We start from the raw sequence: 25,749 nt of genomic DNA, 5'->3' as shown, positions 1-25,749 counted from the left end.
AACACTACCATAGCTCTTAGGGGTGAAGGGGGCACCTACATGTGGGTACAGTGGGTTTTGGAGACCTCCCATTTACCAGCACAAGTGTTACAGGTAGGGGGGATGGGCCTGGGTCCACCTGGCTGAAGTGCACTGCGGTACCCACTAAAAGTGCTCCAGGGACCTGCATACACGCAGGCCTCTAGGACTTGTTGCTGCTATATAACATTGGCACACCAGTTGACACCTGAAGACTAATCTCTCCGAAAACGTCTTTTATTGGAATAAGTAAGCTTACTCACAGTTAACTGCAGATCACAGGTTGTGCCCCACTGACAACGAGTCTCCCTGGTACTGAGATTAGCAGTAGGTCAGAGCTGGCAGAATGCTGTACAATGCCCTCTTTCAGCCACATTCAAGGTAAGAACTAAATTCTGTAACGTGGCTAACACGTGAAAGAGATCTAAAACTGACTTACAAAAATGGCCACTACCTCATGGACTACCGGAAACAAAACTGGACACACTCTGACCCAGTTAGCAGGGGGAAAAGCACCATGGGAGTAGAGTCTACCAACTACCAACATTGTGAGCATTTGCCACAAGCTACTGGAATCACGGAGCCCAATACCCTACACCCACCACAATGCATTGCTGATGTGACTCTGCAGTGCGCATAACAGAAAAGGTGTCACACTCACCCCAGAGCCACATCAGAACCAGGGAAAGGCTGTCACAGGATAGAACACATTCTGCTGTCATAGAGGTGGGTACGGCATTTGAGGCTGGCATAGAAGCTGGGAAAAAAGTTTTTAAAGTGGGGGGTTTTTTTGGTGGGAGGGGGTTAGTGACCACTGGGGGAGTCCGGGGAGGTCATCTCCGATTCCCTCCAGTGGTCATCTGGTCAGTTGGGGCACTTTTTTGGGACTTGTTCGTGAAAAAAAAGGGTCCACAAAAAGTGACCGAAAATCACGGTAAAAACGCCTTTTTTTTCGATTATCAGCTAAAGATGCCCATCTCCCCTTGGCCGATAACCACGCCCCAGTTCCACCTTCACCACACCTCTGACACTCCCTCGTCAACTTTACCCGTTTCCGCAACAGATTGCAGTTGGAAACGCCCAAAATCGGCTTTCGATTATACCCGATTTGGGTCTCAATATAGGCGTTTTTCTCTTTTGATTATAAGCAGGTTAGTGAGGTAGTGGGCTTTCATTGTAGGCCTTGTTGAAGAAGAATGCTTTCAGAGATTTTCGAAAGATAGTTGTTTCATTGATTGCTTTCAAGTCTGTAGGTAATGCATTCCATAACTGCGTGCTCATGTAAGAGAAGGTAGTGGCATGCAACAGCTTGTATTTAAGTCCTTTGCAGCTGGGGTAGTGCAAGTTGAGAAATTTGCGGGATGATCTTGTGGCGTTTCTGGAAGGTAGGTCCACTAGGTTTAGCATGTAGATTGGGGCGTCTGCATGAATGATCTTCCTCCCCACCCTCCCTTCCTCCAGCCGAAGAAATGTAAAAGCCAGACAACCCAGAAAGACACCAGACCCCAACTCTTAATTCCCCACCACAAATTAAATTAAAGATTCAAATCAAAGATAATTCCACAAATTTGAATTAGCATAGCTTGAAGTTGCACAGAATTTAAAAACAAACATTCATTTCAGTTGTTTTTTGTTATAGATTTCCTGCTATTCATATCGGGCCTTAATAGGATAATGCGACATTTGGACATAAAGATACATCCCAGGAGTCCAGCACTAGAAGCTTGTATGGCAAATATCTCCACTGCTACCATGTATTTTCCTCTTGTGCTCAGATACGTTGGGATAAAAGTTATCCAAACACTGCAGAACACCAGCATGCTAAAAGTAATGTACTTGGCCTCATTGAAACTGTCAGGTAGATTTCTTGATAAGAATGCAGTGATGAAGCTGATACCAGCCAGAAATCCCAGGAAACCCAGAACACAGTAAAATGCAATAACTGACCCTTCATTACATTCAATTAGTATTGTCCCAATCTCTGATTGCATATTATGATATGGGAATGGGGGAGCAGAAAACAACCAGATGAGACAGAGAATAAATTGAAATAGAGAGCAGGAAAGTATTATAGTATATGAGATCCTGGAACCCATCCATTTCCGGAGCTTACTTCCAGGCTTGGTTGCATGAAAAGCCATAACCACAGTGATGGTTTTTGACAGAATAGATGAGAGAGAGATTGAGAAAATCATCCCGAAGGTAGTATGACTGAGAATGCAGGTCAGGGGCTCAGGACGGCCAATGAACATCAAGGAGCATAGAAAGCAGATCATCAGGGACATGAGGAGGATATAGCTGATGTTCCGGTTATTGGCTCTCACAATGGGTGTGTCTCTGTAATGAATGAAGATTCCCAGAATGATTGCATTGATAAGAGAGAAGAAAATGCTGCTGGTAGTCAAAGCCATCCCAAGAGCCTCTTCATAGGACAGGTACATTATCAGTTTTGGTATACAAGTATCTCTCTTATGATTGGGCCAGTGGTCCTCTCGACATTTCACACAGTTTTCCATATCTGAGGAAGATGAACATTGTCTCAATATCTCATAAACAGCATTGATTTTGGGATAGTGCATGATCCTTTCATTAATTCTCTATACCTCAGACTTCAGCAGATAATGTTGCACTATAACAACCTGAAGTTTAGAATGGTGAAGTAGTTTTGATGCACATCAACCAGCTACAAATCAGAATCAGTATGTACAGTAGACAGACACTTTGCGAAGAATAATTTCAACTCATCTCACTAAATGAAAAAAAGCATATGGCTTCTATTGTTTCCTGTATACCTCATCTCTTTTCTTTTTTGTTTTTTGTTTTTCATCTATTTGCTGGAAAGTGAGCAACATTAACACTGGATAGATCACTATCCAACCAAGGTCTAAACCCGTATATTTATGCCGACAATGTCACGATATATATTTCGTTTAAAAATGACTTATCAGAAATTACAGATAAAATCAATCACAGCTTCCAAATAATGAACTCAGGGGCGGATGCATTCCAACTTAAGCTCAATGCAGAAAAGACGCAATGCCTTATCCTTTCATCGCAGTGTAATAAAACCAACTATACCACCATAAATACACCAAGCCACACTCTTCCTGTTGCAGACACCCTGAAACTCCTGGGTGTTATAATTGATCGAAATCTTACCCTAGATAGCCATGTGAAAAATGTTATAAAGAAGATGTTCCATGCAATGTGGAAACTTAGAAGAGTGAAATCTTTCTTCCCAAGGGAGATATTCTGTAAGCTGGTGCAATCATTGGTATTGAGCCATTTGGACTATTGTAATTCCATCTACGCAGGATGCAAAGCACAAACCATTAAGAAACTCCAGACTGCCCAGAGCACCACAGCCAGACTCATATTCGGAAAAGCGAAATATGAAAACTTCAAACCCCTTAGAGAAAAATTACATTGGCTCCCATTATAAGATCAAATTGCATTCAAAATCTGCACCTTGGCTCATAAAATCATTCACGGAGAGGCCCCATCATACATGTCAGACCTAATAGACTTACCAGCAAGAAATACTAAAAGTTCATCACGTACTTTCTTAAACCTCCAGTACCCCAATTGCAGAGGACTTAAATACAAATCAATGCATGCATCTAACTTCTCCTGCCTCTGCACGCAATTATGGAATGAACTACCGAATACCATAAAAACAACGCATGACTTGACAACCCTCCGGAAATTAATGAAGACGAACTTGTTCAAAGAGACTTACAAAAAGTATCCTCCATAATGACTTGACTCTTAAACTACACCAGAACCAACCAATACTGAACTCTTTTAATTTGATCACTTAAATCATATTATCATTATTGAACATTATATCTTATCCTGCTCTCATTTATATGTTATGTATTATTTATTTATTTATTCACCCTATTTTACCTGATATTCTTCGCATCTTAATTGTAACAATTTGCTGAATTTCTTATTCTGTTAATGATCGCTATTGCGACATAATGTAAGCCACATTGAGCCTGCAAATAGGTGGAAAAATGTGGAATACAAATGCAGCAAATAAATACATAAATATCAATGTTCAAAACTGATTTACCAACCGCAAATGGTTTCTGGCTTAAATCATTTTTGCAGAGCTATCTTCTGATATTCAGATATTGACGGGTTAGTGAGCTCCAAAATGGTGGCAAAGCCATGGGAGGGTCATGGGAGGTTTGGGAGCGTTCCTTTTATATATGTGCATTGCTATTCAATAAAGGGGATCCATGCCTAGTTTAGACACTGAGATTTATAACAAGGTTTCGTTGGTGTAAATGGTCATGCCTAAATGTAACTGCAGTTCCTGGTACGGAGCCTATTATTCAAAACTTTAAGCATTGGACCTGATTCAATATATAGTGTGTTATACCTAGGCTCATCTGATGGACGCACCTAAATGTATTCTGTAAGCCACTACTAAATTCAGGCATGGTTGTTAGAATATGCTTATGGTGTTTGGAGGCGCCTAGAATTAGGCGCAGCCATTTGCACCAGTGAAAAGCTAATGTAAATGCCTTTGCCTTTGTCTACACGTTTAGGCCTGAATTCTATAACATGCATACATTTGATTAATGGCACTGACACACCCACGCTCCTCCCATGACCGCAACCCCATTGAGGGTGTGCAAGTTGGAATTTACGTTTGCCTTTTTATAGAATATGCATAGAAAGAAGCACGGGTATTTACTGTCATTTTGAAGGAATTCACTCAAGGCATTGTGCAGTAAGAATAAATCAGACATGAGCAATAGACGATTACAGCAGTCTTCAAATAACGATACAAAGTATGGCATAGTATACAACTTACAATGTCAAGAAAATATGTAATAGAACATTTTAGTTGACAGTGTAGGGTATAAGCAAATATGCAACATATAGATAGGTAAGAGAGTAAGAGGAGTTAGAAAGTAAGGTGACTAATTTAAAGAAAGGTGCACATCAGGTCCGACAGATGGTTAAATATGATCACAGCTAGAGTAGGAGTGGATAAACATGTCCTTTATAGTATGTGAAGCCCCTTGTGTGTGTGAGTGAGACCAACAAGTTAGTTATGTAGCTAAAGAAGTTTTTATAAAAAATGGTGTGATGTGGTCATGTCACTTGCAACCTTCTTTTAGTCTTGTTGCAGCATACTTAATCAATTAGAGCTGGTGCAGGCCCTTTGTAGTCAAACCTTTGTAAAGTACATTACAGTAATCCACTCTTGATGTTATCATGGTATGCTATACTGGGTTATAAGATATACCTTCTCGATGTAAGGAGAGAGGGAACGTAGCTGTTACAAATAGCAGAAGCAGCTCTTGAATATTGCTTGGATTTGGGATAATCAAAGTGTTGAATCTAACTGTATTCCAATTAATTCCAATTACTGATAAGTGGTCATTATTGGTCACTTAACATGACTAAATGGATCATTAAACAATTTAGTGGCCTCTCATTTTGATAATCTGACTTTGTTCCCCAAAGAGATGCTGCATGATGTGGACGTACAACTCAGATCTTCTTTGTATTTCAGATGACTTATGGAAGCCTAGGATTGATTTAGCACCCCTGTCTTTTTCTATTTAGAAAGAATCATCTACAGTTTTCACGTGTCAATTACCAGGAGGCTGGATTACTGTAATTCTTTATACCAAGTATTACCATTGAACACCCTATGTCAATTGCAGCTGTTGTAGAATTCAACTCAAAAATGTTGGTGGGCAAGAAAGCTAGGGATCATGTGCTTCCTACTTAGAAGGATTTGAATCGGCTTGAAATAAAACAATTTAAACTTTCAGTTTTGGTTGGTAGCAGTCAATGTGATGGTATCTGCAGTCCTCACAGCAGGTTATTCTAGCTTAACCATCCTTCCTGGTGATTCGGCTGGAATATAAAGGGCCTTCAATTGTGTGGTGGCTGTGCTATTATAAACCATTCCCCTGGAGCTTTCTCAAGAACAAAACCATTTGTTTTTCCAGAAAACTTACAGGGGCATTTTCGAAAGAGAAGGGTGCCCATCTTCTGACACAAATCAAGTGGTGGTAAATGTGAGCCCTTCAAAACCCACCCGAAACCCACTGTACCCACATGTAGGTGCCCCCCTTCACCCCTTAGGGCTATGGTAGTGGTGTACAGTTGTGGGGAGTGGGTTTTGGGGGGCTCAGCACACAAGGTAAGGGAGCTATGCACCTGGGAGCTTTTTCTGAAGTCCACTGCAGTGCCCCCTAGGGGGCCCGGTTGATGTCCTGGCATGTCAGGAGGACCAGTGCACTACGAATGCTGGCTTCTCCCACGACCAAATGCCTTGGATTTGGTTGTTTTTGAGAAGGGCGTCTTTGGTTTCCATTATCGCCAAAAACTGGGGACGACCATCTCTAAGGTCGACCTAAATATTGAGATTTGGGCATCCCTGACCTTATTATCGAAACGAAAGATGGGCGCCTTTAGAGATGGTCATCCCCATTCAATTATGCCCCTCGTGATCCTGGCATGAATTCAGCCGAGATGAGAGTTATTGAAGCTTTTAGAGGATGAAGCCTTTTTTTCTGAATTCTGGTAGTTTTGGAGTTTATTAGGTATAGTTGCGATAAATGTGAAGGGGTGTTGGTAGTAGAATGATTTAAATTGATGGTTGATTGTTTTTGACTGTAAACTGCTGTGACATTTCCCTGGAACTGAGGTATATTTAGTTTTGTAAGTAGATAAATTAAAAATAAATAAAGCAGAGTACTGCAGTTGACTTTAAACAGCACTGTTCAATATTACTGTTTGAGTTCTCTGGCATTAGGAGCTTCTATGACTAAACAATGTTCGATTCAAAAGACAGTGACTGCCTCTTGCTATTGTTGACAGGATTTCAGATCTGTTAGCATTTGTCTGCCATTTATCCTCTGATGCAGATACTCATTCTCATCCGCTTTGACTTGTTATAGACTCCAGTTGAGTTCTGACGTATCTGTGCATATCTTATGTTTCTTGAGTATCTATCATTTTTGCTATTAGATGGCTGCTGCATGCTTTCAAAATTATTTCCATTAAAATCATTTTCTAGTGTTATTTCCATTTTTACCCCACTGGAGCTTCGTGTTATGATCCTCAAATGTAATTTCCAATAAAAAGTTAATAAAAAGAAATAAAACAAAGCTTAGAAAAGAAAACAAGATGACAGTATTTCTCTTGAACTAACATTTTTTGATTAGCTTTCAAAGGTAACCCTCATCCTTTAGATCAGAAATATGGCTGAAGATAGGACCCGAAGTGGTGAACTGGATTAGGAACTGGTTGACGGACAGACCCCAGAGGGTGGTGGTTAATGGAATTCGCTTGGAGGGAAAGATGAGTAGTGGAGTGCCTCAAGGATCGGTGCTGGGGCCGATTCTGTTCAATATATTTGTGAGTGACATTGCCGAAGGGTTAGAGGGTAAAGTTTGCCTAATTGCGGATGATACTAAGATCTGTAACAGAGTGGACACTCAGGAGGGAGTGGAAAACATGAAAAAGGATATGAGGAAGCTAGAAGAATGGTCTAAGGTTTGGCAATTAAAATTCAATATGAAGAAATACAAAGTGATACACTTAGGGAATAGAAATCCACGGGAGACGTATGTGTTAGGCGGTGAGAGTCTGATAGCTACGGACGGGGAGAGGGATCTTGGGGTGATAGTATCTGAGGATTTGAAGGTGACAAAACAGTGTGACAAGGCGGTGGCCATAGCTAGAAGGTTGTTAGGCTGTATAGAGAGAGGTGTGATCAGCAGAAGAAAGGAGGTGTTGATGCCCCTGTATAAGTCGTTGGTGAGGCCCCACCTGGAGTATTGTGTTCAGTTTTGGAGGCCGTATCTTGCTAAGGATGTAAAAAGAATTGAAGCGGTGCAAATAAAAGCTACGAGAATGGTATGGGATTTGCGTTACCAGATGTATGAGGAGAGACTTGCTGACCTAAACATGTATACTCTGGAGGAAAGGAGAAACAGGGATGATATGATACAGATGTTCAAATATTCGAAAGATATTAATCCGCAAATGAACCTTTTCCAGAAATGCGAAGGCAGTAGAACGAGAGGACATGAAATGAGATTGAAGGGGGGCAGACTCAAGAAAATGTCAGGAAGTATTTTTTCACGTTGAGAGTAGTGGATGCTTGGAGAACTCTTTTATTAAAAGAAACGCAAAACAATACTTCAACAAAAGTATGTACAAGCAATAAAAAACTCCCACATATCTCCTAGACTCTAAACACCTATACAAAGCCAACTAAACCCCCCCTTAAAACCCCCACCCTATACCAAACCTCCCCTATGGAGGTTTCAAATGAACATGTTTCCACCACACATTTGCCTTCTGTAACCCTTCCGTCACCCGTTCCCATTTAGCCACCTCCTGAACTCCCCTAATTATGTCCCAACTAACCTGTTCAGCTGACCTGTAGTCCTGGTGCAGGGACACCCCACACAGAGCCATCCAAAGGTAAAACCTGAGTATTACCGAAATGATAAACTCTGTCACCGGATCCAAACCCCCACTTCGCTGCTGCCGCCCATAGACCCAATCAGCATATGAGTACGACCGGAAGCTAGAAATGTGCAAAAGCGATGCCACTCTATCCCCCACGGTCCTTGAAAAGGGGCAATCCCGCAAAAAATGGTCCATTGTTTCTTCCGTACCCACACATTCCCCCCTTGGACAATCCCGATCCTGCATAGTCCTATAGTTGAGATTTCCTCTCACATACAATTTCCCATGAAAGGACAGCCAAGCAATGTCCCTGTACTTAGGCGGAATCCGCCTCGATGTAACCAATAGCAAGCCCTGCCGCAGCACCGACCCAGGTGCATCTCGGAGTGTCAGGGGTGCTGAAAAGGCCTGGGCCCGCACCCTTTCCACCCATACCTCCCTGCTCCCTGCCTTAATTTCCTCCACCGTGATCCCCCAAACTCTTACCAACCGAACCAACATCCAATAGTACCCTACCTGCATGGGTGCCCCCTTCTTTAAAGCCGCCACCCTTCCCCCCATCCGCCATGGAATCCAAAATCTTTCCCACCATAACAAGACACTTTGTGCCCACCCTGGCGGGTCCCTACCCACTGCCCGTCCCAAATTAAACTGGAGGAACAGGGAACTGAAAAATAACACTGGGTTCACCATTCCCACCCCGCCATCCTTCCGGGGTAAGTATGTAATGTCCCGTTTAACCGGGTTCAGCCGATTCCCCCACAGTAGTTGGAAAAACACACTATACAGGGTAGTATAACAGTGTGCTGGCACCAAACAAATATAACTGAGAAACAGGAACATGGGCACCAGGTGCCTCTTAATCAGCTGAACCCGGTCAGACATTGTCATCCTCCAGCCTTTCCATCTGTCAACCTTGACTGTAGCTGCCTGGATGCACCGCTGCCAGTTAAAAGATGCATAATCTCCTTGATCAAAATAAACCCCTAACACTCTCATTCTGGCAATTGCGGCCGGAAACTCCCCTCCCAAAGCAAATGCCAGCCCTGGTGGACCCACCCATAAACTCTGACTTTTCTGGAAATTAATCAGTGACCCCGAGGCCCGTGAGTAACTGGAAATCAACTCCTGCAACTTCTCCCCCTCCCTTGGATCCGCCACCCACACTGTGATGTCATCTGCGTAAGCTACCACCCTCAAATGACACCCTGTACTCACCTCCACCCCCCGAAATCCCTCCCTCCCTCCCTGCTCTAAACGCCTAACAAAGGGATCTATTGCGAAGGTGTATAACAGAGGACTTAGGGGACACCCTTGCCGAACCCCTGCTGTGACCCCAAAACTCTTCCCTTTCCAACCATTTACCAGAGGAAAACAACTGGCCCCGGTGTAAAGTAACTGTAACTGTGCCACCCAATCCCTTGGAAATCCATAATGCTCTAACAACCTCCAAAGAAAAAACCACTGTACCCTATCAAAAGCTTTATCTTGGCCTAAAGCCACCACCAACCTCCCGTTCCCCTCCCCCCGGCTGTGCTCTAGACCCTCCCTAACCCATGCAGCCGCCTCCAAGACCCCCCTCCCCTTAACCCCACACTGCTGTGAGACTGCCACCACTTCCTGGACCACTGACTTCATCCTTTTTAAGAGCATGTGTGCAAAAATTTTCCTGTCCCCATTCAACAAGGCGATAGGACGCCAGTTCAACAGGGACCCAGGATCTTTCCCTTTACTAAGCAAAACTAATGCTGCCTCTGTCAGAGATTGGGGCAGAATCCCCTGCTGTCGTGCGGCTTCCCAGACCTGCAACAGAATTGGAGCCAGATGGACCTTAAAAGTTTGGTAATATTCAGCTGTCAGGCCATCTGGCCCTGGAGCCGTTCTTTTCCGTAAGGCCCCGATGGCCTCCTCCACTTCCCCCAGTGTCCAGGGACGTGACAGGGCCTGGAGATGGGGCCCTCCCTTTCCCACCCCTGGTGTCCCGTCGATATAGTGTCCCATCACCTCCTTATCCAAGTGTCCTCCCGAAAAAAAACGTGCAAAATGTTCTCCTACTACCTTCAAAATCCCCTCCTTCGAAACCTGCACTACCCCCCTTGTGTCCCTTAACCCTCCCACTACCCTCCGCTCCCTCCGCTCCTTACAGCAGACAAACGGATCAGGACTAATCAATTTCCCGAAATCACGTTCATAAAGCAAGGAGGCATATCTATCGTATTGGACCTTCTCTAACTGCGCTTGCAGTTCCAGGATATCCTCCCGCCTACCCCCTGTGGAGAGTAAATAATCCCTGCGTTTCTTAAGTGCCGTTCCTAACCTCGTCCTTTCCCGTCCTTCCCTTCTTGCCTGTTGGGTAAAAAATCTCCTCGTGCGCTTTTTCACTACCTCCCACCATTCTCCAATAGAGGGAAAAATACCCTGGATGGAGAGCTGATCCTCCAAGAAGACCCGATACTCCTCCTGCATTCTCATATCTGCTACCCATTTAAGGTTGAGCCGCCATAAACCCCTTCCTGGCCTATGCCCCGCCCACCCAACCTCCTACCTCAATTAACACCAGCTTATGGTCCGAGAAGTCTACGTCCACTAATCTGGGGCCCTGCCCGCAAGCCCCTTCCCGAACCAAAAATCTATCTATCCTTCTCGTACACTGACCCCGTGAAAATGTGAAACCCTGTACCTCAGGGGAATGTTCTATGTGCACATCAACCAGCCCTGCCCCTTTCATTATCCCTGCCAAACGTACCCCATCATACCTCACCTGCGCTGTCCTCCCCCCACTATCCTGCCTCCTTAAAATAGTATTAAAATCCCCCCCCCAAACCACCTGACGTGCTGTATAGAGATAAGGTTTAACTTTCCCAAACAACGAGGAACGTTCCTTCTTACTTTGAGGCCCATAAATATTAATAATCCGCAACACCACCCCGTGCCACAACACATCTAACACCAAACACCTCCCTATACCTAACTCTATCACTTTTTGAATATCTACATTATGTGTTTTAAATAAGATCCCTACCCCCCCATACCTTTCTCCTGCCAAACCCAAAACCGAAGGTCCCCATCTCCAGGCCCGTTGTGCCCGCCTAATCGCTTCTAGCGTTTGTAGCCGTGTTTCCTGAAGCAGAATACAGTCTGCCTGTATCTTAGAGAGGCCATCAAAGGCCAAACATTGCGCCCTCTGGGAAGCCACACTCGCCACATTCAATGTGGCAAACAAAAAAACAATTCCTGCCATTACCATCATTGAGTAGAAGGTATCCTCTGCTCACCTCCTTCCTGCATATCTGCCCTCTGCAGCACCCCACTACCAATGCCCTGCACCCCTTCTGCAGAATCCCTTCCTTCCTCCGCCCAATCCCGAACACCAAGTTTAAAACCCTTATCCTTCCCTTCCCCCTCCCCCCCTCCTTTCTTCCTCCCCTTCTTCTTCTTAGAGTCATCCAGACCACCATCTCCCCTCTCACAAAAGAAGGCCCCCACCCCCCTCCCCTACTTGCTCCCTAACTCTGAGCTGCTCCCCTGCCCCCCCACCCCCCTTACCTCATTCCCATCACCCCTTTTACCCTGTTCCTGTCTAGATCTGATCCTATCAGACCGCCTCTTAATCCCTTCTCCTTCTCCTGTCCCCTTCTTCTCCACTCCCTCTACTTCCAACCCCCCCCTCCTCCTTCGTTCCCAACCCCTACCATCCGGACCTTCCCCCCCTTCTTCTTACACCTACCACCCTCTCCCTGTTCCACCTCAAATTTCCTCTTCCCTTCATCCCCCCCCCAGGACTCCCTCTCCCTCCCCTCCCCCACCTTCCTCGATCTCCTCCTCCCTACCTTCCTCTTCCAGAATCTGAAAACGGTTCTCCACCCTACACTCCTGTGATCCAAATCCCGAGCCACCCAACTCCTCCCTACCCTTCCCCTCAGCCCCCCTTTGTTTCTTACGAACTTGAACCCAACCCCCTTCTCCCTCCCGCTGTTCCCTCACCTGTTCCTCCCCCCGTACCCCTGAAACCTCTTCCTCCCTCCTCCCCTTCTGCAGCTTCCCTACTCCCTGTACCTCCGGGCCCTGACCCTGAAACCGCCCTCCCCCCACCCCCCCCCTCCTGGACCAAACTCCCCCGTCCCCCACCCTCTTCCCCCTCATTATGAAAAGCCCTCGGGCAATTCCGAAAGGCATGCCCCAGATCCCCACAAAGATTGCACCGGATAGAGGAACATTCTTCCGAAAAGTGATCCTTAGACCCACACTTTGCACACTGCTGTACCGGGCAGGACATGCTAAAGTGGCGGAAAGACCCACACCTAAAACATTGTCTTGGCTGTCCTTTATAGAAGCACAGGATCCTATCTCTCCCGATAAAAGCTGCCGAGGGAATATGCTGGACCACCTGACCCACCTGTTTAAGCCTAACTAAAGCCCCCCACCCCCCTGCCCATACTCTACTTGGATCCGGGAGCTTGGTTAGTGGAGTTATCAATTCAGCATACCGCTGAACCCAGAAGGCCAGGTCCGCCGCTGAGATGGATTCATTCCGGACTAAAAGGGTCACCTGCACCAGATCAGGTCTGCTTACCGGAATCACCCTATAATTTCTCCATTCCCCCCTCCCTCGAACTTCTTCGTACTTTTCCCAAAACACCTCCATCCCCCTTTGAGTCAAAAAACTAACATCATATTCCGGAATGTTAGCCGGGTGGATGCAAGCATATAAATCTTCTGGAATAAACCCTAGCCCTAGTACCAACTGCAAAACCTTATCCCGGGATGGCATACCCCCCTCCCCCACCCATTTGAGCTGAACGACATTTCGGCGTTTGGGGATCTGCCCCTGCCCCCTCCCTCCTCCTCCAAACCCGTCTCCCCCCCTACCCGCAAAACCTAACCTCCCCCTCCCCTGCTCTCCTTCCCCCCTCACCACAGCCGCAAAAGATACCGACCTCTTCCCCTCCCCACCCCCGCTCTTCCCTGACCTGGAACCGTCCCGACCATCCAAACCCATGCCCTTCTTCAACTGCCCCTTCTGAGCTGTCCCCAAGCCCCCACCCCCTCTACCTTCTGCAGCCTGCCCTGGCACCACCCCCCTCCCTTCCTCCCCCCTCCTCTGATCACAGACTGTCACCTCCATAGCTTCAAAAGTACACCCTTTCTGTCCCTCTTCTCTTACCAATCCCCCACCCTGCTCATCCACCCCATCCAAAGCAGCCTTCCCCCCCAAGTCCAAACTGAAACCATTTACTAGACTGTCACTGTTCTCCAGATTTTGTTCACAGGGGAGATCCCTGCTTATCTGTTCAGAAGAAACCTTGCACTGCTGCTCCCTCTGAATATCCTGCTGCTCAGGCTCCTCTGCTCCCAGCTGGCTGTCTGTTGCATTCTGCTCAGAAGGCAGGGTTGCCAGGTGGAAAATTTTTTGCCAGCCCAATCCAGCCCAAAAAACAGCCCAAAACCCGCCCAAACACAAACCCCGCCCCTGACACCCCAACCCCCGCGTCATCACCCCCGCCCCCGCCGTCATCAACCCCGCCCCGCCGTCACCGGCCCCACCTCCCACGTCACCGGCCCCGCCGTCACCGGCCCCACCTCCCACATCATAACCCCGCCCAAAACGTCACTAACCCCGCCCAAAAACGTCACTAACCCCGCCCCCCGCGGCCGAGAAAACCGCCCTGAAGCCCAAAAAACAGCCCAAAAAACCGCAACCCGCCGCGGGCAAAAATTTCCCGCGGCGGGTCGCGGAAAACCGCCCAATTGGGCGGTAAAACCGCCCACCTGGCAACACTGTCAGAAGGGTCCCCACGCGAGACCAGTCACTGTGTTATGAGAGGAATTTCCCCTTGCTTCCTCCTGATTGGCAGAAACCTCCTGTCTTTCCAGCTCTGGAAGGCAGGATTCGCCAGAGCCTGCTTGCCCAGCTGCAGCTACTCCTTGTAACTTAGCAACAGTTCCTGCACTCAGGGAGCCTGTAGAGTGCACCTGTGTTTGCAAGCACAGCTCTTCTGCTGGCAACAGTTCTTCCACAAATGCACCTTCAACCAGAGTAAAACTGTCCTTTTTACCTTCTCCTGTCCTGCCTTCTTCAGGAAACCTTCTTTCTGCAAGACTAGGAACACTTGTCTGGAGCTTTTGTATGAAAAAGTCTCTATCTCTGGTTTCCATAGCCTGCAAATGTGTAGGAGCCTTTTGAAGCTCTTTCTCTGTCCTTGTAGGCTCCAGAGATACTATGGACTCCCTGCTGCCTCCTCCCCTCTCATTACCAGAAGCAGCCATCACAGTAAGTGCACCAGAATCTGTTTGACTTGCTAAGCCCTTCATAAATTGCAGTGTATGTCCAGTGTTTGTAGCTGGCAAGTCCTCACTCACACACTGTTGTTGTTGAAAAAGTTCTGCTGTATATACTGGGGAAACCTGACTCTGAGATTTTGCTGTGCCTTGTGCCATTCTCTCCTGGTTTATGTAAAGTTCCCTTAAGGGATTATCAGTATTCTTCTTTAATGAAACCAAAGTCTTTTCTTTGTGTTGAAGCTGCTTTAACAAACGAGCTTCTTCTTTCTTGTAAATGTCCTGTTTATCTCCTGGGGCCAGCCTAGTCATGGCTTTTGCCATCTTCAGCCGTTTCCCCTGCTCCTCTATGTCTTTCTCCAGGGCTTTAATCATTCGCACCCTTTGTACCACTTCTTCAGCCAAGTGCCCCGGTCCTTCACTCACTGACCGTACACCATCCTCCCTGTCTTCATCCTCCTCCTCCTCCGACCAATCACTATCATAGTCCTGTACGCCCGGACCCGGCTGAAGCTCCTGGTGTACCACCATCGGCTCCTCTCCTTCCACCGTCTGGAGGCCCGAGGCCCTCCCTATCCACTTCCCCCCTCCATGTTCTTCAGGCTCCCTTTCCGGAAACCGCTGGGTCATGGAGGAGGTACCTGTTACCTCTTCATCTCGGAGACGCTGAGCCCTGCGGTCCACAGGGCTCCTTTCTCTGCTCCCCGAGGCTGGACTGAGCTGCACACAACCCTTCCGGGCCTTCTGGTCCGTAGGGCCCAGAGGCCCCATGTCCTGGGCCTTTCCTGGGAAACTCTTCCCCGGGCCTCTCTGCCCACCTGGGGAAGGAGCCAGCCCAGCACCCTTCCTGCTCTCTAGAGACCGAGCCTTCAAGCACACGTCCTTCTCTCACCAAGTCTAGGCTGGAATGCCCTCCCACTGGAGGTGGTGGAGATGAAAAGGTAACGGAATTCAAACATGCGTGGGATAAACATAAAGGAATCCTGTTCAGAAGGAATGGATCTTCAGGAGCTTAGCCAAGATTGGATGGCAGAGCCGGTGGTGGGAGGCAGGGCTGGTGGTTGGGAGGCGGGGATAGTGCTGGGCAGACTTATACGGTCTGTGCCAGAGCCGGTGGTGGGAGGCGGTACTGGTGGTTGGGAGGCGGGGATAGTGCTGGGCAGACTTATACGGTCTGTGCCCTGAAGAGGACAGGTACAAATCAAGGTAGGGTATACACAAAAAGCAGCACATATGAGTTTATCTTGTTGGGCAGACTGGATGGACCGTGCAGGTCTTTTTCTGCCGTCATCTACTATGTTACTAAATGTTGACAGATATCAGAATATGTATGTGAAATACAAAAGCATTCCAATGAGAGTCTCACAGGAAGAGGATGGGGTGGATTAGGTGAGAAATAAGGAGAGATGGGTGGGTGAGAGACATGGAGAGAAGGCTGGGTGATAAGAGGGTGACAAAGCAGTAGAAGTTTATGGTTTTTAGTAAGCTAGAAAACCTAGAACTTTGTTAGGTCCTGTCTAGTGGGTGTTAAAGTACTTCATTGTGTTGACTTCAAAGGTCTTACGTTCCCTGATGCAGTGTTCTGGTTTTCTAAAGGTCGTTCTAAAAGACGTGACATCCTGGTTGGCACTGTCATGTTTCATATGATGTCTACATAGATTAAGTCTCATCTTTAGCATCTGTCTTGTTTCTCCAATATAGCACCCTTCTTCACACTTTTTGCATTGAATGATTTATACTACATTTATAGATGAGCATGTGAAGGATCTCCTTATGCTGAATGTTTTTTCCATGTGAATAACTGAGATCCTGTGAAATGTGTTGGCACAGTTTGCAGCCTGGTATACTGCAGGGATGCATGCCATGCTCTTCTTTTTGTTTTAGAAGCTTGCTTTTCACTAATTTTGGTTTTTTATTGGGTGAATGTTGGAAGTTGAGAAGTGTTGGGGCTGGGAATATCTCTTTCAGTAGTTCATCCTCCTGGAATAGTGGCTGTAGATCTTTTATGGGTCTTCTCAATTTTTTTCTAGCCCTGAATTCTATCAGCCGCTTTCTTTTCCTTGTACTGCAATAGATTTTTCCTAGGTATTTTAAAGAAAGAATATTCTTGCAAATTATTTTATGGCTATAGCCTTTTTCTTTGAAGGATTCAGTTGGAATTTTGAGGTTTTTATCCTTGTTTTATTTAAATGTGTGTGTGTGGCCTAGTGGTTAGAGCACCGGTCTTGCAATCCAGAGGTGGCCGGTTCAAATCCTACTGCTGCTCCTTGTGATCTTGGGCAAGTCACTTAACCCTCCATTGCCTCAAGTACAAACTTAGATTGTGAGCCCTCCTGGGACAGAGAAATATTCAATGTACCTGAATGTAACTCACCTTGAGCTACTACTGAAAAAGGTGTGAGCAAAATCTATATAAATAAATATGATCAGGAGGAATTTCTGTGTTTCAGAGCTCTGAAATTAAAGAGTTAAACTGGAAATGGAACCTGGTTCTCATAGTTCACTGTCCACTGCACCGACTAGAAGGCTACTCAATGCGCTTGTATGCTGTTGTGTTAGGAATGACCATAATATCTGGAGTTGTCATAGAGCCTGGTATCTGTTGTCACTGTTGCATCTTTGGATGATGGGAGTAGGTCAGTGACCACTGTGGGATTAAGGGGGAGTCATGCCTTCATCTGTTCACTGTTAGTTGATCTGTTAGGGTGCCTTTTTCAGACTTAGCCATGACTAGAACAAGTCTAGATGCAAACATATTTTTTTCTGCCCTGGACCATTTTTTCTGTTCCATTATAGCAGAAAAACATACATATTTAAAGCCCTCCCAAATGTCGCCCAAAACATACCTCCCACATGCCCCCTTGCAATTTAGTTGAACTGCAGAATAAAACGTCCCAATTCTGAGTTTTGAAAATTGTTATTTAGATGTTTTAGATGTTTGAGCAGGGACTGTCTTTTCATGTATGGTGTACAGCGCTCCGTATGCCTTGTAGCGCTATAGAAATGATAAGTAGTAGTAGTAAAAACGTCCATCTGCCGCTTTGTGCTGCTTTAGAAACATTTTTTTCTCTTATGAAAATGAGCACCAGAACAAATAACCCATAGTCATCATGCCATATGATATCACTCACCACTTTGGTTTGAGATCTCTCCCTGTGGACATGGAACACAGTCGAAGCAGCAGATAGGCTCACTTTCCCTTGTTAATTTTCTGAAGCCAGGAGGGCAGCTCTCACTGCATTTGGCTTGAGGAGGTATCTAAATATTGAATGGAAAATATGGGTAATTTGATATAACACCCTTTAAAAATTTTTTTTATATTATTCACCTGTGATTGTTAAAATGCAGGTTTCAATTTCTGAACACCTATGGGACAACTCCTACTATCAAGCCTCTGGAATGTGAAATTCAGCTTGAAATGGAAATATCATGTGTACTGTACTTTTTTTACAGGTTACTTTTAAAATTAAGGCACCTCCTTACTAAGCTGTTCATATTCACTCATGCTCTATCTTTCTTGCTTTCAATAATTTAGTATAGTCCCAAATTAGAGTTCTGAACCAGCAACCTTACTTAATTTTTATCTCATTCAGCAATAAAGGACAGTAATTATAACAGCAACACGAATTAGGCAGAGGCTAACAGCAACAGGCTATTTAGATGATATTCTCCTCCTCCCCTTCAACTGTCTTGGTTTAGTCAGAAATAGGGATGGACAGCTCACAAAATGTCTGTTTTGTGATTCATTTCCCGTACTGTTTGCATCATTGTTTATTATGTTTTGGTTTGGGTGATGTCATTAATAATGTGCTTGCTTTTGAGATAGTGCACTATTTGCAAAGAGGACAGACTATTTCAGAAAGAATGTCAGTGGCGTACCAAGGGGGGGCGGTGGGGGCGGTCCGCCCCGGGTGTCAGTGGGTGGGGGGTGCTCCGTTGCTGACTGCAGTCAGCCCTCGTCTCCTCTCCATCCTGTGCCTTTAAAAAAAATCTGAAAAGCAGCATGGCAGGCAGCGCTTCGCGTCTGCCCTGCCTGCTTGTAAAAGAAAGCGCCGGCAAACCTCCTCGTCGACGTCACGACGTCGCGGAGATTTGCCACTTTCTTTTACAAGCAAGCAGGGCAGACACGAAGCGCTACCTGCCATGCTGCTTTTCAGATTTTTTTTTAAAGCCCCGGATGGAGGCAGGAGATGAGGGCTGTCATCGAAGGTGGTAGGTGGGTCAAGTTGGGGGGGCTTAGATGGGCGAGGAGGACTGGAGAGGGGGGCCTCAGATGGGAGAAGGGGACTGGGTTGGGGAGAAGGGGGTGGGGGTCTCAGAGGGGAGAAGGGGACTGGGCTGGGGAGAAGGGGGTGGGGTCTCAGATGGGAGAAGGGGACTGGAGAGGGGGGGCCTCAGATGGGAGAAGGGGACGTGGGTAGGGGGGTCTCAGATGGAAGAAGAGGGGAGAAGGGGACTGGGCTGGAGAGAAGGGGGGTGGTGGTCTCAGATGGGAGAAGGGACGTGGGGAGGGGGTTCTCAAATGGGAGAAGGGGACTGGGCTGGGGAGAAGGGGTGGGGGTCTCCGATGGGAGAAGGGGACGTGGGGAGGTGGGTCTCAGATGGGAGAAGAGGGGAGAAGGGGACTGGGCTGGGGAGAAGGGGGGTGGGGGTGGGGGTCTCAGATGGCAGAAGGGGACTGGAGAGGGGGGCCTCAGATGGGAGAAGGGGACGTGGGGAGGGGGGTCTCAGATAGGAGAAGAGGGGAGAAGGGGACGGCTGAGAAGGGGGGTGGGGGTCTCAGATGGGAGAAGGGGACGTGGGGAGGGGTCTCAGATGGGAGAAGAGGGGAGAAGGGGACTGGGCTGGGGAGAAGAGGGTGGGGTCTCAGATGGGAGAAGGGGACGTGGGGAGGGGGTCAGATGGGAGAAGAGGATGTGGGGAGGGGGGTCTCGATGGGAGAAGGGGACTGGGGTGGGGAGGAGGATCTCAGATGGGAGAAGAGGGGAGAAGGTGACGGGTGGGGAGAAGGGGGGTGGGGAAGGGGCCATGCGAGAAAATGGGAGCCATGCCTGGGGCTGGTGGGAAAATGGGTCTGGGGCTGAAAATGGGTCCCTAATGCAAGGCATGTGGATGAAGGGGGCTGGAACTGGGGGCTGAAAAGGAGGGGGTAGGTGGGATAAGGGGGCTAATACTGGAACTGGGGGCTGAAAAGGGGCAGGGGCTGAAGCTGGGGGGACTGGGGGCTGAAAAGAGGACAGGGAGAAGTGGCTGGGGCTGAAGCTCGGGACTGGTGAGAAAAAAGGGCTGGGGCTGAAACTGCGGACTGGTGGGATACTGGGGCTGAAAAGGGGGAGCAAGTGGGAGATGTGGGCTGGGGCTAGAACTAGGGGCAGGTGGGATAAGAGGGCTGGAACTGGGGACTGAAAAAAGGGGCAGAGAGAGAGGGACAGACGATGGATGGATGGATGGATGGGGGGGGAGAGGGAGGGCAGACCCTGGATGGATGGGGGGAGAGGGGAAGGCAGACCCTTAATGGATGGGGGGGTGAGGGAGGGCAGACCTTGGATGGATGGGGGGGTGAGGGAGGGCAGACCTTGGATGGATGGGGGGGGAGAGGGAGGGCAGAAAGTGAATGGAAGGGGGAGAGAGAGGGCAGACAGTGAATGGAAGGGGCAGGGAGAGAGGGCAGACATTGGATGGAGGGGACAGCAGAGAGGGCAGACACTGGATGGCAGAGAAAGAACGAAGACAGATGCTGGATGGAAGGAAGACAGTGAAAAGAAGATGAGGAAAGCAGAAACCAGAGACAACAAACTGTAAATAAAATATATATATATATATACATTTTTTTTGCTTTAGGATAAAGTAGTATTGTAGCTGTGTTAATAAATGTTTATAATAGAACATGTAAATAAGGTAATCTTTTTATTGGACTAATTTTAATACATTTTGACTAACGTTCGGAGAACAAAACTCCCCTCCTCAGGTCAGGTTAGGACACTGTAACACACTATACTGTATTGACCTGAGGAAGAAGGTTTTGGCCTCTGACAATTAAATGTATTAGTCCAATAAAATGGTATTTTATTTTCTATATTTGTTTTATTTCTATTTGTTAATTTGTAAAGTGGTGATTGGTATTTGTTAGTTTTTTTCCAAATTTACATCTGCTGTCTTTATATTTTGCACAGTACTAGGGGACATTTTCTGTTTCTGTGGTGTTGCATTGTATGCAGAGTCTGGCATCGGGGGTTCAGTTTAAGTTTTGTCTAAATAGAAAGTTTATGATTACTTATTCTATAGTGGATTAGGGTGTATCTGTGTTTGTGAAAAAGACATGGCTCTCAGTTGGCATTGACTGTGCAGGATTGACGATCTGTACTATCTGTCTGGTTTCGTTTTACAATAGGTGAATTGATGTTCTAGTGCTCACTGTAGTGTTTAAGATTTCTTTTTCCATGTGTGACTCATAGAAATGACTGCTTATGGTATGGTAGAATTGCTCTATAGGTCCTGAGTGTTTTGTATTCTCGGTATGCCTAGTACTGGATTTTGGAGGGGGGGGGGGGGGGGGGTGTTAAAAAATGACCGGCCCCGGGTGTCAACTACCCTAGGTACGCCACTGAAGAATGTAACTGTTTCCTGATAATATGTTACATGTGCAGTTGTTGACATATGCACCACGGCGCATGTATGCACACGCTATTGTCAAATGTACAATCTTTCTGAAAGAGGTCCTCTAGCCACTTCAGCTAGCACAGCACAATGGGCTGCTCTCTCAGGGCTCCATTTAAAGCAAATAATTTCTTCCCTAGTCCTCATGAGTTGCCTATGCGAGAGTGTAGAGCACTGCTGCATGGACAGGGCTTTTCCCCCAATTTTTCCATGGCTCATATTTTGGCTTTTCCTCATGAAGGTCTGAGAATGGGATTAGCTCTGGCCTCCTTGAATATCCAGCTGGCAGCACTTCCTTGTTTCACAAGTAAGATGCAGAATTCTTCCGTAGCTGCTCACCTGGATGATGTTTAATTTTTGAAAGGAATTACTTATTTCCATCGTCCCTTGCAGATGGGTTGTATGGAATGGAATCTTAATCTGGCACTCAAATCCTTAAGCTGTATGAACAGTTTACAAGATTTACACTTAATTAACTTACTATAAAAACAGTCTTCTGGTAGCCATTGCATTTGCCAAGAGAGTTTCTGAGTTTCAGACACTCTTGCAGGCATCCTTACTTTTTATGGAATCAGATTGGCTCAATCACTGACAGGAAAGTTGACTTCTAAAAGCATACTGTGGCATTAATCAGCCCCTGAATGCGTAAGATCTCATCAGGGCAGGACAAATATCCAGCTCTTTACTTCAATTTCTACGAGGCCAAAAGAAAGAAATCCACAAGCACACCATCATAGGCGGTCGGTGGCCCAACTGTTTGGGGAGGTTAAAGGGGCGGGGTTAGGGGCGTGGCCAGGGGTGGAGCTTAAATCCATAATTGTCTGATAACACGCAGAAAAAAATAAAAATAAAAGTCATAATTAATACCTTTTATTAAATTTAGATATTAGATATGTATCATATGTCAAAGGATAAAGTGGTTGCTCAAAGCATATACTAACCACAATCGCTCAACTGCAAAACACTATGCACAACTTTGTGCAAAAACACACTCAGAACCTTACTGTACCATAAATATTACACTGGGCAGACCCGAATACACCATATACCACCCAAAAGGACAACATCGCAGACTGTCAACATTATGAAACAAGGGATCATATCACAATTCTCATGTCATATACAGCCACAAATCATCCTTTTAGGGTGGAAATTCACAATGAGCTCCTTTTATTAATGACCAGATAGAGAAAACAGTTTTCAAATTTCAATTTTGGCACAGTATAAGTCATCACAAACAAAATATAGGAAACCAAAGCATTAGGGGCTTATAGCCCATTTAATTATGTTTAAACAAAAAGAGATCTGCATGAAACAAAATATTACTTTTTTTTATTTTGACTTAAACCTTCAGAGTCAGCACCTACCTCTCCTGAAATCCAATGTGCACTGCGCGCCACAATTTCCTCTTCTTGAAGGAAGTGGGAACACCACAGACAACCATTGTAACCAGCCTTGAGCATTGAGCCTTCCCTTCCATACTTTGACGGCCCCTCCCTTGGGGAACAGGAAGTTGCATCGCTCTTGCGTAGGGAAGGCTGACTGGCTGAGAGCCTGCACATCATGAATATCCCACCCGCTCCGCCGATCCATCTCGCCCCTTCCCTGTGCGAGCTCAGACTGTCCCCACGATCCCCGGCCCGCGTCAACACAAGAAGAGGAGGAGGAGACACGCGGAGCGCCGAACTGGGCATGGCGCTCAGCTGATGGTGAGCCGGCCGGCAGTGCTCAGAGCACTGCAGAGAGGATGGACGGACGGTGAACAGATCAAGAAAGATGGCGTGTCGGGCCGGGGTTGCGTCGGAGAATGAGACTGCTGCGGGCGGCTGGGGAGGCTTAGCCTCCCCAAGCCTCTTATACCGGGCGCCTATGCACACCATCAATAAAAAAATATAGATCAAAGGCCTTTGGGAGAGAGAACAGAGAGTCTCACATAATGGCAGTGAGGCCACCCAGAACTGTCTCAAAACCCCCCAGGTCTTGTGCTCTTTTATTAAGAATGCAGTAAGTCACAAATTAACTGGTTACATCACAAATCATGGGACAGAAACTTTGAAAAATCATTAGATAGATTATATTCTGCTTACATCTGCAAGTTCAGGGTACTTTCCGAAACTGCTTGTAGTGGTTCCAGTAAAAATCTAGCATTTTTAGGAATGCAGAACTATCATACATCATGCATCATCTGTATGCTCAGACATCTGCATGCATCACATTCACTTCCCTGTTCTCTTCCAAACATGTTTATTTCTAATAAAATTTCCATGCATCTGGTAAAGACAGCATTTAGTAATTTTCCATCTTATTTACTATACTAACATTTAACCTCTAATATTCCTCTCTATGAATGGGGGGGGACACCATTATTTATAAACATAACCTTAATATCACCCCTTCCCTCCAATCAGATACTTCTTATCACCCCACCATACATATCTCTGGAGTTTAACACAGTGGCGTTCCTAGGGGCGCTGACACCCGGGGCGGATTGCCGATGCGCCCCGCCCCCCCCCGGGTGCAGCGCCCCCCGTGCAGCATGACCCCCCCCCCGGTGAAAGGACACCCCCCACCCCGGTGAAAGAACCCCCTCACTCCCGAGTGCACGCCGCTGGGGGGGGGGGGGGGTGCTGCACGCCGGTCAGCGTCATTCGTTTCAATGCTCCCTCTGCCCCGGAACAGGTTACTTCCTGTTCCGGGGCAGAGGGAGCATGGAAACGAACGACGCTGACTGGTGCGCGGCACCCCCCCCCCCCCCAGTGGCGTTCACCCGGGGCGGACCGCCATCACAGCCCCCCCCCTTGGTATGCCACTGGTTTAACAGCACCCACCCCTCTTCCACATATCCAACCCCCTCCTCTTTATATTAAAAAAAAAATCACTGTGGTGGTTGTGTTGTGCCCCCTACCTCCCTTACACCACTCCCACACATTTCCTTGTAGTCTAGTAGTCCTCTTCCTTTTCACCAAGTCCCCTCAAAAATCTCTGGTTGTGGAAGGAGGGTTAGATTAGGTAAGGTTAGGTTGGGTCATTGTCAAGCTGTGAAGGGTGAGTGTTTAAAAGGGGCATCTCAGCGTTTAGCAGCAGCTGATTTGTTGCATGAGCTACAAAAGCAAGTGCCCCTTAGTAAAAGACCCTGTCAGCCTTTACTTAGACAACTAAATCAGTTTGAAAATTGTCCGCCTTCTTTCTTATGTAGTCTCTTTTTGCCCATTTCTAATATCCTCTTCCAGAATAGTTCTTCTTCTCAGCTTTCTCTAAACATATACATTCATGCTTTTATCAATTAAAACATATTTGCAAGGTCTACTACTCTGTTATTTTTGCATCGTGTAAATTGTGATAATCCAGTTTCATAGCTGGAGGTAAAAAAAAACCATGCATGATTCAACATGGTCCAGTGCCTTCCCTCATTCTCTATTGTTTCTTAAATCTGACCTGGGTGAATGTACTCTCCCATACAATCGCCTTCTCATTGATGATGAAATTCTGCTCTTGGGAAGCATAAGGATTGTAACTTCCAACAATTTCACGATGCAGTACTCCATTGGGTAAATAGACGAGATTGATAATATTGTAGCCAGTATTCAGGTCTCTGTTCTCATTAAAAAAGATCTCTTCATCCAGATTGTTCTTAAAGTGGACGTTCTTCAGATAATGATGAAGCTAAAAATTAGAATTTCAATAGTAAACTTATCTGTCAAGTTAACTGCCAAATTCAAACATATTTCTGCTCAACTTTATTATTATTATTATTATGTAATTCTATACACAGTCTACCAGATTTTAGAGACTGGATATTGATATCTAGGTATTGGTTTAAAGAAGAGCAACCAACATGATAAAGAGAAGAGAACTCCTCTCATATCAGGAAAGGCTACAGTGGATAGGACGGAAAAGAGACGGCTGAGGAGCAGGGCTGCCGAGAGATTGGGCCAGGCCCAGGACAAGGCCGCCCCCGGGCCCCGCCCCCACTGCCACCCCCCAGGTTGTCGTCGCCCCCCCCCGAGGGGGCCCGGTGCCACAGTCCCACCCGCCTCCACCACCGGGCCGGGCCCCTTCCACCTAAACCCCCGCCAGCAGAAGTGCTGTCTTCTGACTCCGGCGTGTGCGGCGTGTGCAGGACATCAGACGCACAGACGCACAGAAGCCCTGCAGAGTACAGCAAAGATCAGCTGAGAGGAGCGCGTCTGTGTGGGCCGCGCACGCCAGAGTCAGAACAGAAGACAGCACTTCTGCTGGCGGGGGTTCGGGTGGAAGGGGCCCGGTGGCAGTAGTGGGTGGGACTGTGGCGCCGGGCCCCCTTGGAGGCCCGGGCCCCGGGAATTTTGTCCCCCCTTT

At 46.8% G+C, this 25,749-nt stretch overlaps 1 protein-coding gene across 1 annotated transcript in view; it reads right to left on the bottom strand.

The window, feature by feature from the left end:
- Window positions 1-1,637: 1,637 nt before the first annotated feature.
- Window positions 1,638-25,749, bottom strand: part of LOC115464418 (vomeronasal type-2 receptor 26-like) — a 45,251-nt gene continuing 21,139 nt past the window's right edge. The window contains exons 4-6 of the mRNA XM_030194800.1: window positions 24,847-25,074; window positions 17,886-18,012; window positions 1,638-2,536 (exon numbers count right to left, since the gene is read on the bottom strand). Coding sequence (XP_030050660.1) covers window positions 1,638-2,536; window positions 17,886-18,012; window positions 24,847-25,074 — 1,254 coding nt within the window. The remainder of the gene's footprint in view (window positions 2,537-17,885; window positions 18,013-24,846; window positions 25,075-25,749) is intronic.

This window comes from Microcaecilia unicolor, chromosome 3 (assembly GCF_901765095.1).
Source record: "Microcaecilia unicolor chromosome 3, aMicUni1.1, whole genome shotgun sequence".
Classification (NCBI taxonomy): domain Eukaryota; kingdom Metazoa; phylum Chordata; class Amphibia; order Gymnophiona; family Siphonopidae; genus Microcaecilia; species Microcaecilia unicolor.
This window is presented reverse-complemented; position numbering and strand designations above follow the sequence as displayed.